This window comes from Canis lupus, chromosome 1 (assembly GCF_003254725.2).
Source record: "Canis lupus dingo isolate Sandy chromosome 1, ASM325472v2, whole genome shotgun sequence".
Taxonomy (NCBI): domain Eukaryota; kingdom Metazoa; phylum Chordata; class Mammalia; order Carnivora; family Canidae; genus Canis; species Canis lupus.
Genome location: NC_064243.1, coordinates 75,594,918 through 75,617,905, shown reverse-complemented (window position 1 = coordinate 75,617,905; position 22,988 = coordinate 75,594,918). Strand labels below are relative to the sequence as shown.

Sequence of the window (22,988 nt, the reverse complement as noted above, 5' to 3'; positions counted from 1 at the left end):
CATTCATTAAGTTTTATTTCATATTCAATTTGAATTAGATGAGTTATTTTGTCATATGGAATATAGAGAGATAAAGACAGACATAGATACATACTCTATATCTACCCATCCATCCATCTAGAGAGAGAGAGAGAAAGAGATATTTATTTTAAGGAATTGGCTGGCAGCTGGCAAGCCCAAAATCTGGTGGGCAAGCTAGCAAACTGGATATTCAGATAAGAATTGGTGTTATAGTCTTCAGTCTAAAATCCGTAGGCCAGGGGCCCATGTGTGGCTCAATCGGTTAAGCGTCTGACTCTTGATTTTGGCTTAGGTAATGATCTCAGAGTTGTGAGATTGAGCCCTACATTGGGCTTCACACTGGGTTTAGAGCCTGCTTAAAGTTTTCTCTGTCCCTCTGCCCTTCCTCCCCACCCTTCCACCTTCAAGTGCATGCACAGGCAGGCTCTCTCTCTCTCTCTCAGAAAAAAATTAAAAATAAAAATAAAAATAAAATCTGCAGACCAAGTGGGGAACTGAGATTGAGCCCTGCATGAGGCTCCCTGCTCAGCAGGGAGTCTGCTCCTCCCTGTGCCTGCCACTCCCCCTGCTTGTGTGCTCTCTATCAAATAAATAAATAAAATCTTTTTAAGAAATTATTAAAAAAGGAAATTGGAACCAGAACTAAAAACTCAAGAATTAGATTATCCTACTTCATATTTAAATTAAATAGGCATAGAGATTTTAACTGATTTGTTTAAAAGTTGATAATGACAAAACCAAGGCAGTGAGCAGGATTCCCCTGAGGTGATCCCAGAACCTTGGATCTTAACTCTAGACATTTTATACTGTGGAGAATTCACAATTCTAGACTTCCTTACTTTGAGAGTCACCTCCCATGGTTTGGAAGCAAATAAAATAAATGAGGAAATAAAAATGTTGCTTAGGCCACGACAGCCTACTTTGTATACAACCAATACCCAAACACAAGAAAGGTTGGATGGTGACAATCTTCAACTTTACCTGAGCTCTGTATTTCCATAAAATGGTGACATTAAGAAATCTCTCAAATCTTTTGTTTTCTGAAATCTCCCACCCTTTTATGTTCTGGTAAACAGTCTATCCAAAAGGACCACCCTCCTCTAGACTTAATAAATCTATTAACTCTTTCTCATGTCTCCCTAGTTGACCTGTGACAAGGCCCAACAGAGATCTTTCCACGTCTGCCTAAACCTGCTAACACGGCCAGACACAGCCTCTCCAATCTCTCATTCTTTGTGTTGTTAATGATTAGCTAAGATTAGAACCCTCTGTCCCCCTCAAACTAGCTAGACAGAGAGATAAACACTCAGAAATTTCGTTCAGTGAACTGAGCCTTCTGACTGCAAAACAACCCCACCTGTAACTTGTCAACTACTCCCTAGAAAAGGCTAGGGCACGACATATCTGCCAAGAGACTCCAATCTTTGCATCTGGAGTGTTCTTTGTGGTGCAATGTGCCGAATAAGATCAACTTCCTTATGTGAGCAGTTTTGTCTTTGACAATGGCATCCACCAAACGGCTAAGAATCAAAACCCAAAGTTAAAAAAAAAAAAAAAACATGATCTAAGCACACTGAGAGATGGGTCACAGACTCTCAAGGAAAAAGGTGTGGTTGCCTCAAGGCTGATTCCTGTATCACGTACAGTGGTTCATTCAATCTTGGACCTCCTCAATCAGATTAAACCATTATCTGTTCAGCTTCCAGGGAGGGAGCATGGTGAAGGGGCTCCATAAGTGATTTCTGAATGAAAACTATGAATTTCTTTAGTGCTAATCAGGGGGAAGTTAAAGGTTGTGAAAGGAACATCTGCAGCCCCTGGAGAAGCTGGCTTGGCGCTCAGAGCGCTGCATGGTATTCTCCTTGTGTGATGTGGATATTCTGTGAGGTTATGTTCAGCTGCTTCTTTATACCCTCCCCCAAATCATCCTCTTACTGAGATATGTCAAGCAGCGGTTAACCCAACCTGTTTGCTTTGGTTAGAGGGCATCAGCGTGGGCTCACGGCCAACTTCCTTGAGTTTATAGAAGGAAGAAAATCATCAGTCAGCCACTGGAAAATTAATGAAATATGGAATAAAAGTCAAAATGTTTTTGAACTTGTTACAAAGCAAAAGAGTTGTTAATGGAAATTGACTCACAAAGGAATAATAATTAATGTTGCAGGATCTGTGTCCCCTTAGAACCCTTAGTTTCTTGGTCACACCGCTTCCAAGAATGAAGAGGTAGACCAGACCAAGAGTGGCGGGCAGGAAAGTTTCTTGAGCGATAGTACAGAGCTATGGAAGACAGAGGGGACCTGAGAGGGCTGCCAGTTTGGCAGCTAAATCTAGAAGGGTTTTATGGGCCCTTTTGTGGGGGCTGTTTGAATCTGATTGACCCTCCCCGTGCCTGTCACCCAATCAGGTTTCCGTCCTCAGCTCATCTACTTATCACATCAGGTAGTTGTTCATGTGAGGAAGGTAGAGGAGGGCTCCTTGCAGGTGGTGTTTCAGAACCTCAGGGACCAGGAAGGCAGGCTGCTGCCAATACTCTCTTTGTTTAAATATCCCACTGGCTGTTGAGCTGGTGCCTGGGCCTGGGTTAAGTCACCCAAGGCCATTCCCTTTCTCTCACAGACAGGTTGTAAATCCTCCCAGTAAGAAGACTTCAAGCTGGGACACTGAGTAACACTGTCAGTAACAGGATGGGCTTCAATGTGGATGGAACTGGAGGGTATTATGCTGAGTAAAATAAGTCAATTGGAGAAGGACAATATGGTTTCACTCATATGGGGAATATAAGAAATAGTGAAAGGGATTATAAGGGAAAGGAGGGGAACTGAGTGGGGAAAATTAGAGAGGGAGACAAACCATGAGATTCCTAGCTCTGGGAAATGAACAAAGTGTTGTGGAAGGGGAGGTAGGTAGAGGGATGGGGTAAATGGATGACGGGCACTAAGGAGGGTACATGGTGGGATGAGCACTCGCTGTTATACTATATGTTGGCAAATCAAACTTCAATAAAAACAAATTTAAAAAAACACAGGGTGAAAAAATAAAATAATAAATTTAAAAAACAGGGTGGGGTCTCTTTCCCTTTTTAAGGGTAGTTCCCTCTTAGAACAGGACCCCTTCTCCCTGCCTGCCTGTCTTCCAATTACCCTTCATTACTAATGTTCCATCTCTGCTAGAAAACTGGTTTAGTGACAGTAATGAAGGAAGGAGCTGAAAGGAACCCTCTGCCCTTTCCCATGTGATAGGTGACAAAACCCTGATTGGGTGACAGGCACAAGGAGGGTTTAATCAGATTAAAACAGCCAGCCAACTAGCCCATAAAAACCCCTAGACTTTTTTTTAAGGTTTATTTATTTATTCATGAGAGACACAGAGAGACGCAGAGACATAGGCAGAGGGAGAAGCAGACTCACTGCAGGGAACCTGATGCGGAACTCAATTCCAGGACCCCAGGATCACGACCTGAGCCGAAAGCAGACGCTCAACCACTGAGCCGCCCAGGTGCCGCAAAACCCTTAGACTTAGAAATTCCAATGGCAACACTCTCAGGTCCTCTCCCTCTTCCGGGACTTTGTACTATCACTCAATAAACTTTATCAATCAAAAAAAAAAATAAAAATAAAAATAAACTTTATCAATCAATAAGCATTGCTACCCACCACTCCTCATCTGGTCTTCCTCTTCATTCTTCCAAGCAGCAGGACCAAGAACTGCATGCACTGAAAAGGAAGAAATCCTCTAGCGGTAAATTAAATTAAACACTTCTCTGAATGGAGGGCTGTGATGAGGGGACTCCTGGAGCTGTGCACATTTTTTCATTAATTGCTTTTAAGAGGGTATGCAAAATGAATCAACACAACAACAACAAAAACACCAAAAACCAAAACCAAAACCAAAACCCACCTCTTTCTAGATCCTATTTCAATATTCTCAATCTTCTGGAATGCCAAGGGCCAGCTCCATGTTACGTTCCCCCAGACTACCCTCAAATCCCTGGAGGGGTTATCCTTGCGCAAACCCATAAAACCAAAATGTTAGAACATTACTATTTTGCAATCCCCAATGACATAATAGGTCTGCAAAATGATCATCAGCTGTTAAAACCATTAGGTGAAGTGGTATTTAAATTCGTAGCTTGTATCAGGTATGAAAATAAAACCCATGCGTGGTGCTGAAAACTTGCTGTTTGGCAATATCCACTCATACTTCTTACACAACTTAGCTGGCACCCAATGCCTACAAGAGAGATTTCTTTCCTGCCCTCCTTGGCAGTTAGTTGTGGTCATATGATTAAGTTCTGGTCAGTGACACGAAGGCAAAAACGCCTGTGGTAGCTGTTAGAACCTTCCTGGCAATGCTCACACTCTTCAGCTTCATGGCTTTTCAGCCCTGCTGCCCAGATTAGGGGGTCATTTTGGGTCATCAGTCCAAGCTATTCACAGTGGCACAAGAGAAAAGACAGCTGTGTCTTGGGCATTAAAGAGCATCACTGAACTGCCTTCCCCATCTTTCCATGATGGATTAGGAAAACAGGAAGCCCAGAGCTGGCTGAGCCTGAAGGAGGAACAAGAGAGGGGAGAAGAGGGAGGAGTAGGAGGAGGAAAAAAAAGAGAAAGAAGAGAAAAAAAAGGAAGACAGGGAAGAAAAGGGACAGGGGTAGGCAGGAGAGAGAGGGGGCAGGAAGGGCGGCAGGAGTCATCTCCTGAGAGCAAGTGAATTCGGAAACTATTGGTTATGACTAATGCAAAATGATGACAATAGGTCGTGTGTTTATTCCCTCAGGAATGAAGTCCATAGCCCGGACAGGTTCAGGCAGGGCAGGGGGCGCAGGGCTCTGGCTCCACATGATGGCTACTACAGCTTCCGGTACCAGGTTTAGACAGAACACTGCTCAGAGGATGAAGAGGAACCTTCTTCTAGAACCTTCTTCTAGATCTCTTTCTTCAAAGAGACATCTTTTCCCATGAGATTTGCCTCAGACTTCCCCTCCCATGTCAGAATGAGATTATATACCCATTACTAAAGCTATCACAGGCAGAGAATAGGATTACCATAAATAAACTATTCATATTAAGTGCTCTACCTTTTGGAATGAAGATGGGATCACCTTCCTTGTGTCACACGGGGAGGGATAAGTACAAAGCCCTACTTATGGTGGTGCAAGTTGTGCAGTGCAACAGGGCGGAAGCAGGGGTGGGGTGGTGGGGTGGTATATGGGCACAAGGGCAGGGGAGGGGCACATTCACGTTCATGGTCATTTATAAGGTTAGTACGATAAATTTTCAGCAGATGGCAGTAAAGTGCTTGGGGAAAGGATACCTTTTCTCTTTCACACAGTGAAAGGAGCTAGGTTGATAGCTAACAGAATTCAAGATTGTTACAAGGAAGGTGGGGATGAAAGTGGCAAATGAGTGCTTAGTAGGTAATGAGATTGCCACAACACAAAGCAAATAATCAAACTCACTATAAACGGTTTTTAAAAAAAATTTTTTAAGTAAGCTCTATGCCCAGCGTGGAACCCAACAGCAGGGCTTAAACTCACAACCCTGAGATCAAGACCTAAGCTGAGATGGAGAGTTAAGGACGCTTAACTGACAGACAGCCACCCCTCACTGTAAACCTTTCAAGATTATATGTGGTAAATTCTATTTTAATGAAATAATCCATTCTGGGTTTAAGAAAAAATTTCAAAACCTTTATTCAATTTCGATATAGTTACACTGAAAAAAAAAAATACTAGAGATTTCCAAAACTGAAAATCAGTATGTACAAAACTCATTGTCAATACCAATAAATTTTAAAATAAGCTGTCAAGATTGATTTGTACAGGAGTAGCAGCATTCATACAGCAAAGACCCTAACCTCCCCCCCATATCAAATGATTAAGAAATTACTACACTTTGAGGAAAAAAAAAAAACAATTGAATGGGTGAAATATAATCACTGATGACTAATCACATTTTAATGCATGATTAATTTTTTTTAAGATTTTATTTATTTATTCATGAGAGACACACACACAGAGAGGCAGAGACATAGGCAGAAAGAGAAGCAGCTTCCCCGCAGGGAGCCTGATGCAGGACTTGATCCCAGGACTCCAGGACTCCGGGATCTGACCTGAGCCAAAGGCAGATGCTCAACCACTGAGCCACCCAGGCGTTCCAAGGCATGATTAATTTTAAGAGATGTGAGATTTAAAGAGAGCATTATAGTTCCTTCACTATTCCTGTTGTGTGCCCATAGACAGGGAAAATATGATCAAAACTCAACAAAAATACAAAGTTGGGAATACAGAGTGAATAGGTCAGAAAAATTTAAGTGAGACTGGGTAATCAATCTTCTTGTTGCTGTAACCTCTGCTACTTTCTCTTAATATTAAGGTAAAACTGTACAAATGATTATGTGACACAAAAAGGCAAGTTTTCTTTGAGTCCGTTTGCACTTTGGATCAATAATATATGCAGCGTGTGCGATGAAAGGGAATTCCCTTCATGTCTTCCCTGTGATCACGGGCGTAGTCCCACAGGTAATAATCCAGAAGAATGGAATTGATCTCTCTGCTGTTTTTTTCACCCTTTTCTTCAATAAGCTCCAGAAGACAATCCCGGATCAGTTCAACACACCAAAGTGAGCATCCTCTGATTTCCACTTCTTGCCTATCCCCATACGAGAACATTTCTCCTGCAAGGGGGAAAAAAACAGAGCAAGAAGTACTGAGCACCAATGATACAAGATCTACTCAGATTTTATTTATTTTTGGTAATTTAAACCACTTCTAAACTGAGGCATTAATTCAAATTGCAAGGTCCACAAGGGCAGGGACTGTGTCTGGCTTGTGTCAATATTCCTGGGACCTGGCACAGCACCTTGCACACACCAGCTCCCTAATAAATATTTGCTGAATGAACACGGGGTAACCATAAATTTAAAAATATGACAAGATTATTAAATTCTTGAAAACAAAGGATTTAAAATTGGGTTTGATGTCAGAAAAAAATATTCCAAACGTTGGAGAACTCCAAGGGGGCCAGGTAAACAGTATCCCCCTCCCTCTCTTGAAAACTGAGCATTGTCTTAGGTACATACTCAGTGCATCAAGGAGAGCCTAGGAAATCAACTTTGTTGACCTGAGCAAAGAGAAGACTACCACTGTTCTTTGGATTCAGGATCCTTCACTCAGGCTCTTCTTGATTACATAGCCGAGCTCCACAGGACTGGCAGTATCTTCAGTGCCCATCTCTGGGGTATATCTGAACCATGCAAGATGGGCACTGGCTGTGCTTTGCCACTCAGACCAGAACTGGGCTCATCAACTCAACTGCCTATGAGGATCAAGGGGACAAAGTGAATGCAGCAGCCACAGGCAAGCTGTCGTGAGCTATAGAACGTGTGCTACCCTGTCTAAAGGTAGATCCAGAGCAACCCAGGTGGCTCAGCAGTTTACCACCACCTTCAGCCCAGGGCCTGATCCTGGAGACCCGGGATCGAGTCCCACGTCGAGCTCCCTGCATGGAGCCTACTTCTCCCTCTGCCTGTGTCTCTCATAAATAAATAAAATCTTTAAAAATAAAAAAATAAAGGTAGATCCAGTGTTCCTGTATTTCTCTCCTTTCACAATAGAAGTCAGAAGGTTTGATTTTTGAGGCACCTGGCTGGCTCTGTTAGTAGGGTATGCAACTCCTGACCTCAAGATCCATAGGGTTGTTGAGTTCAAGCCCCAAGTTGGGCATGGTGCCTACTTTAAAAAAGTCTGATTTCATGTGAAATCTAATTTTTAAAAAATCTCGATTGTCAAGGGTTAGTAACTAAAAGTGCTCAGAACATTGGTTAGACCAAACAACATGGCTTCAGGTTATATTTGGCCTCTGGTCACTTATCTGCACCCTCCCACAGAACTTCAAAGTACCTAAGAGGCCCTGTGACCCACTGAAAATCAGGATAACGCCCCAGCCCCACTAGGTTCTACTCTGTCACCTGGGATCTTAAATAGTGTTACTTATATCCCCTCCATCCAATAAGTGACTGTACTGTTGAAGTGTGTCGCCCAAAAAGTCACATTCAAGTCCTAACTTCTGGTACATGTGAATGTGGCCTAACTTGTAAATAGGATCTTTGCAGATTTAATCAAGTTATAGTACGGTCCTACTGGGTTAGGGTAGGCCTTAAATATCATGACTGGTGCCAGCCCTAGAATCACAGTGAAGAATCTAAATTTAGCCCACCTGCATTGTCAGTACTTATAATTAGGTAAAAAAAATAGGCCTTTGGTAATGAGATGGCTTAAAGATAAAATGGATAGAAAAAACATCTAAATTCACACTAACATAAAGTATTTATTTATTGTATTTACTGTATTTATTAAAAAAAAAAAAAAAGATAAAATGGACAGAAATCTGGGTAGGCCTTCCAAGGGCTGTCCTGGAGATATACAGAAGAGGAGGGAGGAAAAGAAGTTAAGTGTAGCCTATTCTCAAATTTGGAAGAAATATCAATGAAGGGCAGTTAAGGAAGATTCTACCTCATGTAGTTAAGCTACCTGGTTCTAGATTTCACTTAAGATTGTCTTTGAAAATTAGTGTGCTGTATTTGCGTGTGCTCCTTTATGTTTAGAGTTTGCTTCTCCTCTAGTTTGCTAGTAAAGTATTTTCTGAAAAAAAAATCTAACTTTGCTTAAATAAACTTTAAGAGGCAAAGAAATGAGTTCATGTTGTCAGCCTAGCTAAGGATGAAAGAGTATCCTTTAAGAAGCTGGACATAACAGAGGCAGTAACAACAGCTACAGCTAGACATCTGGAAAAGAGCCTCTGGAGTTGGAATAGACAGCAGAAGAAAATTCACACAACTCCGTACAGCTATGCTGATGCTCCCTTACCAGGGGTTTCCTCACAGTAGCAGAGATAGTTGGGTGCTAGCAACATTCAGGAGGAGGAGATGGACAAATCATGAAAAACTGGAAAAAGCTGGGTGGAGGATATAGCATATGAGCTAAGCCCTTGTGGATGTGTAGAATTTGAATTAGAAAAAAGAAAATCTGAGTGAGGGAAACCAGGCAAGACAATGTTTAAGATAGGAACCAGCAATGTATACACTGGCCAGAAAAAGATCAGCTGCATATGGCTACATGGAAAAAAGTCCTGAATGCTTAAATGTTTAAGGTATCCAACAATTAATGATCCAGGACATGAGCATTATGACATAAAACAGCTTGTTAGTTTTCAAATGAAGAAACAGAGGGACAAAATGGACTGCCCAAAGCATAAAACACTGGTAGAAGCAATCACACAATAATGGTATCTTTATATTGTGTTATTCTTTGAGTGACTGAAACCTATTTCACAAGAGAAAATTATTCAGTCATAAAAACTACTGGCTTTTAAAAATAAAGAAAAAAGGGGTTGGGCAGCCCTAGTGGCTCAGCGGTTTAGCACCGCCTTCAGCCCAGGGTGTGGTCCTGGAGACCTGGAATCCAGTCCCACGTCCGGCTTCCTGCATGGAGTCTGCTTCTCCCTCTGCCTGTGTCTCTCTGCCCCTCTCTCTCTCTGTGTGTCTCTCATGAATAAATAAATAAAATCTTAAAAAAAAGAAAAAAGGGGCACTTGCATGGCTCAGATCGTGATCCCAGGGTCCTGGGATCAAGTCCTGTATTGGTCTCCCTGCAAGGAGCTTGCTTTTCCCTTTGCCTGTGTCTCTGCCTCTCTCTGTGTCTCATGAATAAATAAATAAAATCTTTAATAAATAAAAATAAAAAATTAAAAAGTAGCTGGAAATACTATACCCAGAGAAATTAACATAAAAATTATAGAATTTATACATAATTATATATAATTATATTTACTTATATATTCATATATAATATATAATTTATAAGTAAATTTATAATATATAACATAATCAATATATTTAATATAACAAATTTATAATATTTAATATAATTTATAATATTTATGATTATATAATTTTTTCTTATACAAAGACATGTTTAAAAAATAAAGCTAATCAGGGATCCCTGGGTGGCGCAGTGGTTTGGCGCCTGCCTTTGGCCCAGGGCGCGATCCTGGAGACCCAGGATCGAATCCCACGTCAGGCTCCCGGTGCATGGAGCCTGCTTCTCCCTCTGCCTGTGTCTCTGCCTCTCTCTCTCTCTCACTGTGTGCCTATCATAAATTTAAAAAAATAAAAAATAAAAAAATAAAGCTAATCACTAAATTGTACTCCTGAAACCAATATCACACTCTATGTCAACTAACTAGAATTCAAGGAAAAATTTTTTTTAAAAAGCAAATTTTCACACAAACACAATTATCTACACTCTCCTATTATAAAAAAGTTCCCACTCCTGGGAATCAATCAAATCCAACAACGGTAAATAAAGAAGCCTAGAAAAATGAGTGACCCATGCCAGATAACATAGTGGCAGACCTCGGAGCCTCCTGATTTGAAATCCACTCCATGTTCCCTTTTTTATTTTACAACATAGTATGCCCCTCACCTCCTCACTAGCACTCTTTAAATACTACATCTGGGCAGCCCCGGTGGCGCAGTGGTTTAGCGCCGCCTGCAGCCCAAGGCGTGATCCTGGAGACCGGGGATCGAGTCCCAGTTGGGCTCCCTGCATGGAGCCCGCTTCTCCCTCTGCCTATGTCTCTGCCTGTCTCTCTGAATGAATAAATAAATAAATAAATAAATCTTAAAAAAAAAAAAAAAAGTACTACACCTGATGAGCCTTGCATCTGTCGCCTGCTTGTCACTCACCTTTGGGGGAATAGAAATTTTAGTTTCATTTTATTATGAAGCTCAGAAATTAGAATGTCTAAGGAGGGTCATTTCCTACATTCCACAGTGTAAATAAAAACAAAAAGCATTTTGTTTGCCTCCTGCATTTTTCTTCACAAGTGCTTTTAACAACAAACAGTGGTGGTTTTTTGTTTTGTTTTGTTTTTTAAGGAAAGGAGAACTGTGAAAGAAACGAGACAGACTCAAACACAATTCACAGTATGACAAAGAATGTCTTAATTAAACTAGCAAACCTCTAAGAAGCTTTTCTAGTAGTTCCTTGGAGTATTTCAGGGCTCCCAGGTGAGCAAGAACCTGAGGTAATCTATAGTCAGCAAACATGGTGATACTGGAGATGTCTGTAAAGCAGCCGTCTCCTTTCCCCTCTAACACACTCCACGTATCTGCCACGAGGATTTGGGCCCGTTTGTAAAAAGAAATTCTTTTCCCCTGATGAATGAAAAGAATATAAATGTTACCTGAGTATCCAAAAGCTTCATGTATGCTATTAAAAAAAATAAAAGGCACAGGTTGAAAACATTTCTCAAGGGTGCAATAATTTTAACTGTTAGTAAGAATTTATGCACCTTTTATAGGAAAAAAAAAAGAGAGTCTAATAAATATTAAATTATCTCTTTCACTCCAAATTTACTTCCTATATTTTTCAAGGCACATAAAATACAATTGTGGTAACTGTGGTATTATTTACTGTTCTTTTTCAATGACATTATTTCATATACATATATTTCATATACATATTTCTGTATCACTGTAATGCATCCACTTATTCTTTTTAATGGCTAGACAGTATCTCTTTAGGAAGCTTCTTAAATTTTTCTGATTGCAACATAATTCACGTTAATTGTATAAAATATAGAAAAGTATAAAGAAAATAATCATCCTTAAACTCATCTCTGAAGAGAATCACAACATTCATTTTTTTAACTGCAGTCTTTCAGTTAATATGAGAAATGTATTTCAAAGATAAAGACATAGGGCAGCCCAGGTAGCTCAGCATTTAGCGCCGCCTTCAGCCCAGGGTGTGATCCTGGAGACCTGGGATCAAGTCCCACGTCGGACTCCCTGCATGGAGCCTGCTTCTCCCTCTGCCTGTGTCTCTGCCTCTCTCTCTGTGTGTTCTCATGAATAAATAAAATCTTTAAAAAAAATTATAATACCCTTGCAAAAAACAAAACAAAGAATAAGATTCAAAAAAAAAAAAAAAAAAAAGAATAAGATTCAAGTGAGGAGTCCAAAAATAAATTCAAGTCATCTATAAAACATTTTAACAAAAAAAAAAAAAAAAATTTTTTTAACAAGCTGATACGGTTTTAGTCATCAAATGATTTTAGTAATAAAATTCTTAATTTCTAAAATATTAATTTATATCACTGATATTACCAACAAATCCAAAATAAAAATTCCCTACATTTTCCATAATAGTGCTTGGTGATGGGACGCCTGGGTGGCCCAGCAGTTGAGCGTCTGCCTTCAGCTTAGGGCCTGATCCCAGAATCCAGGATCGAGTCCCTTATCCGGCTCCCTGCATGGAGCCTGCTTCTCCCTCTGCCTGTGTCTCTGCCTCTGTGTGTGTGTATCTCATGAATAAATAAATCTTTAAAAAATATATTGTTTAGTGATAAAATATGTTCAAAATAGTTACCTTTATAAAATAATTATCAATGAAAATAATCCACGACCATGAGTTGATTTTCTTCAACAAATTTATCACGAACAAAATAGAAAGGTCAAGAATTACAAATGCTTAAGAGTAACAAAATGTTTCTTTTTTAAAATACTTTATTTATTTATTCATGAGAGACTCAGAGAGAGAGGCAGAGGGAGAATCAGGCTCCCTGTGGGGAACCCGATGCAGGACTCGTTCCCAGGACCCTGGGATCTTGACCTGAGCCAAAGGCAGACCCTCAACCACTGAGCCACGAGGTGCCCAAAATGTTTTTGTTTTTTTAGAGATTTTATTTTTTGAGAGAGAGAGAGACAGAGACAGAGATAGCGAGAGAAAGCTCAAGTAGGGAGGCAAGGGAGAAGCAAGCTATCTGCTAAGCCATCCAGTGCCCCCATAAAATAAGACTGATTATAGTATCAAAAAAGTTCATGATTTTTATGCACATTTATCAGTATGACAGAATAAAGACAACCTGAGGGAAACCAATTTTTTTTTAAGACTTATTTATTCATGAGAGACACAGGCAGAGGGCTCCTCAGTGGGGAGCCTGATATAGGACTCGATCCTGAATCCCAGGATCACGCCCTGAGCCAAAGGCAGTCGCTCAACCACTGAGCCACCCAAGTATCCCAAAGCCAATTTCTTCATTGGGACTTTTACATTGCTACTATATGCTCTAAATCAGAGTTGCTTTGGAAATATATCTGAATTTTAAAGCTTCCTGATTCTGGAATACCAGGTTGGGAAATCACTGATCTAAAATCTGTCTGAATTAAAATTTTCTAATTTGGGTAGCCCCGGTGGCTCAGCCGTTTAGTGCCGCCTTGGGCCCAGAGTGTGATCCTGGGAGTCCTGCATCATGCTCCTGCATGGAGCCTGCTTCTCCCTTTGCCTGTGTCTCTGCCTCTCTCTCTCTCTGCATCTCTATAAATAAATAAATAAAATCTTTAAAAAAAATAAAATAAATTGACTAATCAAAACATTAAGTGAGCACCCACTATGTGCTCAAGTGCTATGTTAGGAATCACAGAAAATATGCTGCTTTTGTTAACACTAATGATAATCTTTTGAAAAAAATAAAAAATATAATATTCCTTTAAGAAAGTGTCAGAATCCAGGCAGCCCGGGTGGCTCAGCGGTTTAGGCCACCTTCAGTCCAGGGCCTGACCCTGGAGACCTGGGATCCAGTCCCACATCAGGGTCCCGGCATGGAGCCAGCTTCTCCCTCTGCCAGTCTCTGCCTCTCTCTCTCTCTCCCTCTCCCTCTCTGTCTCTGTCTCTCATGAATAAATAAAATCTTTAAAAAAAAAAGTGTCAGAATCCTTAAGCATGATTTTTGTTATGTTTTGGAGATTTTTTTGTTTTTTTAGGGGTGTTTGTGTGGCTTAGTCCGTTAACTGTCTGTCTTCAGCTCAGGTCATAATCCCAGTGTCCTGGAATCGAGTCCTACATCAGGCTCCCTGCTCATTTGGGAGTCTGCTTCTCCCTCTGCCTCTCCCCTGGCTTGTGTTCTCTCTCTCTCAAATAAGTAAATATTTTCTTAAATGTGTTTTAGAAATGAGTACTGATGGGAGATAGTTCAGATACTAACATTCATTTAAGGGGATCCCTGGGTGGCTCAGCAGTTTAGCGCCTGCCTTTGGCCCAGGGCGTGATCCTGGAGTCCCGGGATCAAGTCCCATGTCCGGCTCCTGGCATGGAGCCTGCTTCTCCTTCTGCCTGTGTCTCTGCCTCTTTATCATAAATAAATAAATAAATAAATCTAAAAAAAAAAAACATATATCAGCCTTAGTACTGGGTGTTATGCTATATGTTGGCAAATTGAAGTCCAATAAAAAAATATACAAAAAAAGAAGCTAATTAAATATATATATATATATAAAATGAATCTCTATTCTGGCACGGTTTTTAAAAATTGAACCTTTCAGCACAAAGCAAATCAAAAGCACTGTGCTGTAATAAAATAGAAACTCAGCAAATTGCTTACTAAATTGGTATTATAATCTACAAAAAAGTTTGCTCTTTCTTCCATAAAAACATAGAACCCAGAACAACTTCAAAGCAAACAAACTACATGATCTCATGAATTTATTCCACCTTGACGTCGTCTTAAATTTACTCTCAGCCCTTCTTCTGCTACAACCAATGTTGATTCTGGAATACATGGATTCTTAGCCACATGAATGGCAGTTTGATTTTTTTATACGCTAGTACACTTAGATGGCCTGAATGTAAACCAAGGAATTTGACTCACAATTTCTTTTAAAAAGGCTGAAATGACATACTTCAAAGACAAAGATAAATCTCAAAGTAACCTCTCGCATTAGGAAAATGATTGGTCAGAACAAAATGAAGTTCAGTAGTGGCCTAGGGCCTCTTTTCTAGGAAACGACTCTGCCCCACCCACAGACCCTGTGGTCACACTTAATTGGTCATAATCCCTGCGAATACAATCAGTATTTGCCCAGGAATTTTAGGACAGTAGCTGAGAGGGTGTCTACTCCATCACCTCTCTCTGGTGGTTGAAGCCATAAGATGCAAACAAAATTCACAAACCTTTTCTACTTCATGGAGAAAGCTAGTCTGTGGTCACAAAAAGTATGGAGCAAGAGAAGAAAAGAGGAGAGACTGAATCCTGATGGCATTCAGTCCCTGATGCTACACGTTCCAATCCTCAAATTCTTCATTTTGCTTAAGCTTTCTCTGATTTTGTGTTTGTCGCTTGCAATTAAAAGAATCTTGCTCTATGTTGGGAAATTGAATTTAAGTAAAATTTAAAATAATAATAAATAAATAAAAGAATCATAACATACATAACCAGGTATCTCTCACTTTGCAGAACTGAAAAACTAGCTATTTATTACCTGACTAAATGGCCTAAAATAAACCAGTTAACCTGTTTCGACTTTGGTTTCTGATCTGTGAACAGGACTATACTGATCCTCGTCCTTAGGCCCCACAGAGCTCTTCTGTGGATTGGATGAGAGTGTACATGCAAACACCTTGTAAATCATAAAGAGTGATTTAAACAGTATTATTGGTTATTTTTGTTTGTTGAATTGTTATTTCAAAAGGGTGGCTTTAGGGATGACTGGGTGGCTCAGCGGTTGAGCTTCTGCCTTTGGCTCAGGACATGATTCTGGGATCTGGGATTCATTCAGTCCCGCATCGGGCTCCCAGCGAGGAGCCTGCTTCTCCTTCCCTGTCTTTCATGAATAAATAAATAAATAAATAAATAAATAAATAAATAAATAAACAAACTTAAAACAAAAACAAAAAAGTGGCTTTAAAATTTCAGTATGATTAAGCATTAGTAACCTATTCAATAGATTTATACTATGTGATTCCTCTGAAGTTGCTTTCAATTCTGTCACAGTTAAGATAAACAATGATAATGAATTCTAAAAGAAATTTGACAAAAATCAGAACCCAGGTGTACACTGGGAAGGTATACCAAATGCTTACCATTTTAAAAGTATATCTGTTTAAAGAGAAAGAAAATTAACACTGTTCAAGTATTCTGTGTGTGAAAAAGAAGACACACAGTACGTACATACATTAGAGCCTCAAAAAAAAAACCTTTACTAGACAGAATTTAGAAATACATTCTGATTTTCATCCAATGAAGTAAACATTCCTGAAATTCTAAAAGGATCTCATTATCCTTGAGTAGCAACATCATACTGAAGGTTCAGTGCTTTGTAGGTCTGAAAGATTTTAAAAGGACAAAGGAAAAAGAACAGAAGAGTAAAGGAAGTACAATAATTAGAAAACGTAAGATAATGTCTTTGAAACACTAACAACTTTGTTATTGTTCCTTGTCCACAAGGAATGAACTTCAACACTTAAGTTTTTATTCTCAAAAGGAGTTCTGGAAGTAAAAGAGTTAACCGTCAGAAGATACTAAGAATTCTAAAATCCTCAACGGAAGCAGCTCACCTCAAACTGAGTCACGTCTCTGTAGGAAGGAAAGCTTTCAACTACCAGGTGCATTAACTTCTGTGCACTTTTTTCACTTTTCCGGACACAGTTAAGAAAAGAGCCTTGGAACTTCTCAAGCAGAATTTTCCCGGTTTCATTAAGAATCCGATGCCTCTCTTCTATCAAAGGCATGGGAACGTCCGTGTCAGAACGGAATATATGCTTCACCTGGTCCAGGGTCGCGGTGGCATAGTAGGAAGCACTAGTTATAGGAATCCCTTGGGGAAAAAAGAAAATGCAAAGGAACACTGTCATAGCTTTATACTCATCAGACCCTTGCTTTTACAACATACAGCAATATGACAGCAAATCAGTGTTACAGGAATGCACTAAAAAGATTTTAAAAAATCAGAAGCATACCCCTCATTTTCTATTTTCTCATCGGTCTTTATTCACCCGTTTCTAACAACTATATTACATCAGATGCATTTTGACTGCATAAAATGTGTTATATTTGTCCATTTGTTCTTCAGATGTCATCAAAGTGGCGTTCTTTAGAAAAAAACTGACTTCAGGAAAGCCTGGGTGGCTTAGTGGTTGAGCATCTGCCTTTGGCTCAGGTCGTGATCCCGGGTCCCAGCACGGGGCTCCCCGCAGGAAGCCTGGTTTTCCCTCTGCCTAGGTCTCTGCCTCTCTGTGTCTCTCATGAATGAATGAATGAATGAATGAATGAATGAATGAATGAATAATAAATAAATAAATAAAATATTTTTTAAAGAGATAAAGAAAACTGAGTTTAGCCCCTAACTGCTATGATGCTAGGATCATCTCTCAGTGACCGAGGCCTTAAGGCCAGCCCCTTCTCTCACTTTCAAGCAGAGAAGCACCTCTTTATGTTAAGCAAGGAAGAACTTCCAGCTCGCCTCACTGACCCGTAGGCCCCCGAGCCGACTGGTTCCCGGGGACCCTCCCGGCGCATGGAAGCCTCACGGGCCGCTGGCCGGTCGGAGCGGGAAGGGGCACCAACCTTCGTCCAGGGCTCTGTTGACCGCGGCGCACAAGGACCAGTACCCGCTGTACGTCCTGCCCTTGTACCCCACCAGACATTTGTGCTCGTCGTGCTCCGACCAGAAGGAGAAGTTGAGCGTGTCCGTCACGAACACCCAGCTGACCGCGGCCTCGTCGGCCGCCCTCGGATTCAGTTCGTGAAGAGCCTTCCAGGCTCCCGGGCTCAGCTCGGGGCCCGAGGCCTTGGCAAGCAGCAGCTCGGCCACACTGCGCACGCCTCCGCCGTCAATGGACACATCCCGACTCTTCCCCGCGACGAATTCCGCGGACTCCCTGGGGCCGAGGGGCCCGTCCATCCCGCCACTCCCCTTGGGACCGGTGGACGGCGCTTCCCCGCGTGGGAGGGCCGCCCTCGCTCCCCTCTCTGAGCGAGGCCAGGGCGCGGGTCCCTCGGCACATCCCCCTCCCCGCCGGGGCCGCACGGAAACCCGACAACGCGACCAGCTTCCGGGCTCCCTCCCTAGGCCGCGGGGCCGCTCGTGGGGCTAAGGCCCGAGGCACTTCCGGGAGCGCGGCCCCGCCCACTCCAGACCGGGCGCGCGCCGAGGGCCCATTTCCGGTTCCGAAGGTCCGGAAACTGGCTGGAGGGTCCGGCGGGAGCCAGCTGGCAGCGGCGCTCCCTGCGGCCCCGGCGTGCGGCTCCGCCATTTTGTGGACGTTTCCGCCTCCCCCCGGGCGCTGGTAGTGCGGCTGGCCGCCGTGGCCCGAGCCGCGGAGACTCCAGGCGCTTTGTGCGGCGCTGCCCTTCCCGGTCTCCCGCCCCTCCCTCTCCGCAGCGGGCGAAACGCGGGCCAGGCGCTGCCGGCGACGCTCGGCGTCCGGATTCCTGGGCCGGGACGAGCCTCCCGGCGCCGGTTCTAGGGGGGAAGGGGGCAGGGAGCTGAACCGCCCCCGCCGGACCACGACAGTAGTCGGCTGGCGGGTCCCCCCAACACCATCTCCCAGCCTGGATCCTTCTGGTGTCAAATTCCAGGCCCACTGGGAGGCCGTATGGACGTTTCAGATAAGCTGAGACGTTCGGAGAAACGGATGAGAAAACAAATGTATTGAGAAGTTAATGTCGTGTGCCTGGAATCGTGCTCTCCTAGTGAACCTCACAGAATCTGTACTCCTTTTTGCGGGAGAAGCTGTATGGATCCGTGGTTCGCCCCTGGTGACAGCCGTGGGATTCAAGCCCTTCTTGATTAATCCCAAGTCTGGGGCACTTTCTATGGACCATGCTCACCGATGCCGACCATGCTGGTCAAGTGGTGACTTTGTTAGTGGCTCCAATGAGGAGACATTATAAGAGGAAATAAGTATCATCTTTCAGCCCCAAACTTAAAAAAAAAAAAAAAAAAAGACTTTTTAAAAGAATGAGTAGAGAGGCACCCTATCCATTAGTGATGATCCAAATTTGCCTAGTGATGAAATTTTAGTGTAGAGGCAATGTATTTTTGCTCTCCTTCAGAAGCTTAAATCTCTATGGGTAATATGAAATGTTCCTACCCTTTTGAAAATCAACTATTAAAAATAACAGTAGTCATCTCCAGTTATTGACAGTAACGAATCTTGGAATTGGAGAATTTGGGGAAGATTCAGAATTTTTACGTTTGACAACTGTGTCCCCAGAGAAGAATATCTTCCTATCTCCAGTTTCATTTTGCTAAGAAAAGAAACTTTAAGGACTTCACTGTGATTTGTTTTTCCAGAAGTCACTAGTACATTAATACACTTGTTGAATAAATGTAAATCTGTTGACTTGGGATTTCTCCTGTCTACCCCAGGAGCTCTAAGTCTTGGGAGTTAAATTGATTAGCAAGAGAGGGCCTGGGTGGCTCAGTCAGTTAAGAGTCTGACTTTGGCTCAAGTCATGATCTTGAGGCCTTGGGATAGAGCCTCAACCTTTTCACCGCACCCCCCCACACACATACACACACACCCTGATGTGGTTCCCTACTCACTCGGAGGTCTGCTTGTCCCTCTTCCTCTCCCTCTACCCTTCTGCACCCGCTCCACCCTGCTCATGCCCTCTCTTTTCCCTCAAATAAAATCTTTAAAAAGGTTGATTAGCAAGAAAATCTGGCAATCTACAAAAGAATTCAGGAGGGTATATAATAGAGGCCATTTTCTCTGAGGCTTCTTGACAGAAAACAAAAACCAACAACTTAGATTCCTAATATGTTAAGGATATTGAGTTAGACACTAAGAGTAGTGTAAATAATAAAATATGCTTCCTTCTCTCCACTTATTACTGAGATAAAGCATAAATTGTGTGTGGTAGATGGCTTTATTTCTTTAATATGTGTACAAGATGTTAGGAATACAAAAAGGGAATTATGTACTCGGTGTTCGCTCCCTCCTTCTTCCTTCCCGGTAGAATCCTGATGTCATTCAGGGATCCCTTTTACCCATAGCTGATGTAGCTCAGCATTATGAGCTCCAGGAATGGTCTGGACTGATCTAAGATCACTATCTTGCAAGGGCTGGGTTAGGATCAAATATGTTCCCCCACTTCACCTCAGTGAATTGCAAGATAGGCTTGAAGGATGCTTCCAGAAAAGCATTTCCAGGAGAACCTCCAGAAGTGATTCATACTCCCTGTGGACATGATTGAGCTTGGATATGAGGTGTGAAATTGCTACCATCCTTTTGATGGCAACCTGCGTATGAGGTCAACACATGGATAAGGCCAAAAGAATAGCAAAGAAATGGAGCTGGAATAGATTATGTCAACTCTCGAGTCTGTCCCATTTTTGGATCTCGTTATGTGAGCTAATAAACTTCCTTACAATTTAAAGCAATTTTGAGTTGGGTTTTCTGTAACTTGCTATGAAGTTCTGTCTTACACAGGTAGCAAATACAGATATGGTCTCTTATGATCTAGTGAGGAATGCAAATGTCTGGTTAGTAGTATATTTCAAGCAACAGTAAACTATAGTGACTAATTACAAAGGGGATTGTTTGTCTCATATAATAAATCCAGAACTGATATGGCTGTTTGAGAATGTCAGCAAGGAACTAGGCTCCTTGGCTTTGTCACCAGGGATACCTAGAATATGACTTTTGTCTTTATGGTTGGAGGATGTGCTCTATCCTTATGGCCATTGTGTCCACAAAAAGAAGAATGAAAATAAAAGGGGCAAAGAGCCCAAGGAACATGCCTGCTGAGTTTTTTTCTTTTGAAAATCTTTGCCAGGAGCTCTACTCTGCAGGCATAGGCTTTTGAAGAGAAGATCAAGATGACCTCTAAATAGTCCCTGAACTTGCATTTTCAGGGTTAACAAAGGGAGAAGGCATGATAAATGATGTGTCCCTATCACCTTTCCCCCTCCTACACAATTTCCAAGCTAGATTATTCCAGTCATCAAGAAAGCCATCATTCTGAATAGCTAAATTAAATGTCATGCATTGGCAACAATCACTGCTCCATCTGTTATTTTCTCTCATGATAGACTATGGCAGAAACTTAAAGAAATGGTGGGGTAAGAGGTATTCTTGAGGAAAAGTTGCAAAAGTTGTCATGTGCAATGGATGGACAGTAGACATTGCTAGGAGACTAATTTTTCAGATATGTGGAAGGAAAGCAGAGAAGTAAAATGGATTTTTGAAGACAGGACATCTCAATTATTTTCATTTCCCCTGACTCTCCTGAAGTGATCAACAGACAAAAGATCCAAGAAGGCTTAGGAGAAAAGAGATACAGTTCACTAGTGCAGTAATTTTCCTCTGTTCCTTTCCTCCTTGCTTTATCCATTTATAGCATTTAAATGGACCACTTCCTTGAAATTTACTCTAGGCTCCTGGGGCATTATATTATCCTGGTTTTCTTAGCAGCATTCAAAGCTTTTTCTCTTCCTACTCTCTTACTGTGTGTAAAATGTTCCATCTACAGGCTTTGGGTTAGGGATAGAATGGACTCTTTCTGGTGAAAACTCTGACTCTTAAATAGTTTATGCTTTGAAATATTTAGTTATAATGGAATAAATATATAATCTCCAACATAAATCATTAACATGATTATTTCAGTTCAAATTCAATTAGAATTTTTGAACCATAGTTTGCCTTTAACTAGAGAAATTAGTATTTCCTACTCAGGGGGAAGAACCAAACATCACAAAAACAAAAAACAAAAAACAAAAAACAGTGCAAAACTTCCAGTTTGATGAACACTTAGAGGTTTGAGGAGAATGACATGCTCAGAAGAGCATGGAAACTTTTTGCCCCTTTTCATATAATTTGCCCTATATGTCTATCTGGTTGTTCCTGGATTTTATCCTTTAATAATAAACGAGTAATCTATTGTTTTCCTTGCTATCTAGAAAACACAACAGAGGGGTGCATGGGTGGCTCAATTGGTTCAGCATCTGCCTTCGGCTCAGGCTGTCATCTCAGGGTCCTGGTATCCAGCCCTGTGTCTCCCTCCTCCCTGCTCAGCAGAGTCTGCTTCTCCCTTTCCCTCTGCCCCTCCCCCTGCTTGTGTTCTCTCTCTTTCTCTCAAAGAGCATAAACAGGAGGAGCAGCAAAGAGAGGGAGAAGCATGCTCCCCCTGGAGCAGGAAGCCGGACACAAGGCTCCATCCCAGGACCCTGGGATCATGACCTGAGCCAAAGGCGGATGCCTAACTGACTGAGCCATCCAAGCATCCCTCAAATAAATAAAACGTTAAAACAGACACACACACCAGAGTTGTGCAACAAACTACACAGCCCTTGAGAGATTTTCTGAGTTCTACTGATGTTCGCTTACAAGTCATGCACAAGACTAAAAGGTCATCAAAGAGGTGATTTTTTTTTTTTTATGGTTTTATTTATTTATTCATGAGAGACGCAGAGAGAGAGAGGCAGAGGGAGAAGCAGGCTCCTCACAGGGAGCCTGATGTGTGACTTGATCCTGGATCCTGGGATCAGGCCCTGAGCCAAAGGCAGATGCTCAATCGCTGAGCCACCCAGGTGTCCTCGAAGAGGTGATTTAAATGATGTTGAAAATCATCAGTTCCTGACAGATTCTCTTCACCACAATCCAAACTTGGTGTATGCACTGCTTTACAAATGAGATCTCTTTGAACAATCTTGAACTGTCCACTTCTGGATTTAATGCAAAATATTGATCCAGTAATCACCTTCTTTAGTTCCAGGTTGCTAGAAGCTGAACCTGAGCTGATAGTGGAATGGATCCTAGAAATGATCAGGCAAGGAATCGTTGCACCAACAAGCTGAAGAAATTTCTAGAACTGAAATTCAAATATGTAGAAGAGGGGCAGCAGGTCTTTGAGTTATTTTATTTCCGGGAAACAGAAGTAGATTGCCTGACATATCCTCTATTAAGGAGGATCACACAAATGTGTTTCCCTTGCACACTTTGATTTGGAGAATTGGTGCCAGTTGGCAATAGATCATTCAGCTAGACTATAGTGCAAAAAGTGAGGGAGGGGTCACAACAATAATAAATGTAAAAACCTGCTTTTAAAACAAGTACAGGGGCACCTGGCTGGCTCAGTCAGTAGAGCACATGACTCACTTGATCTCGGGCTTATGAGTTTGAG

General features: G+C 41.7%; 1 protein-coding gene across 1 annotated transcript; it reads right to left on the bottom strand.

The window, feature by feature from the left end:
- Positions 1 to 5,688: 5,688 nt before the first annotated feature.
- C1H9orf64 (chromosome 1 C9orf64 homolog) lies at positions 5,689 to 17,966 on the bottom strand. Its single transcript, XM_025423206.3, has 4 exons — positions 17,424 to 17,966; positions 16,415 to 16,674; positions 11,043 to 11,238; positions 5,689 to 6,696 (listed from the first exon to the last, which is right to left on the bottom strand). Exons 1-4 carry the CDS (start codon positions 17,758 to 17,760, stop codon positions 6,464 to 6,466), a joined length of 1,026 nt encoding a protein of 341 aa, XP_025278991.1. The 5' UTR covers positions 17,761 to 17,966; the 3' UTR covers positions 5,689 to 6,463.
- Between the last annotated feature and the right edge of the window lie 5,022 nt (positions 17,967 to 22,988).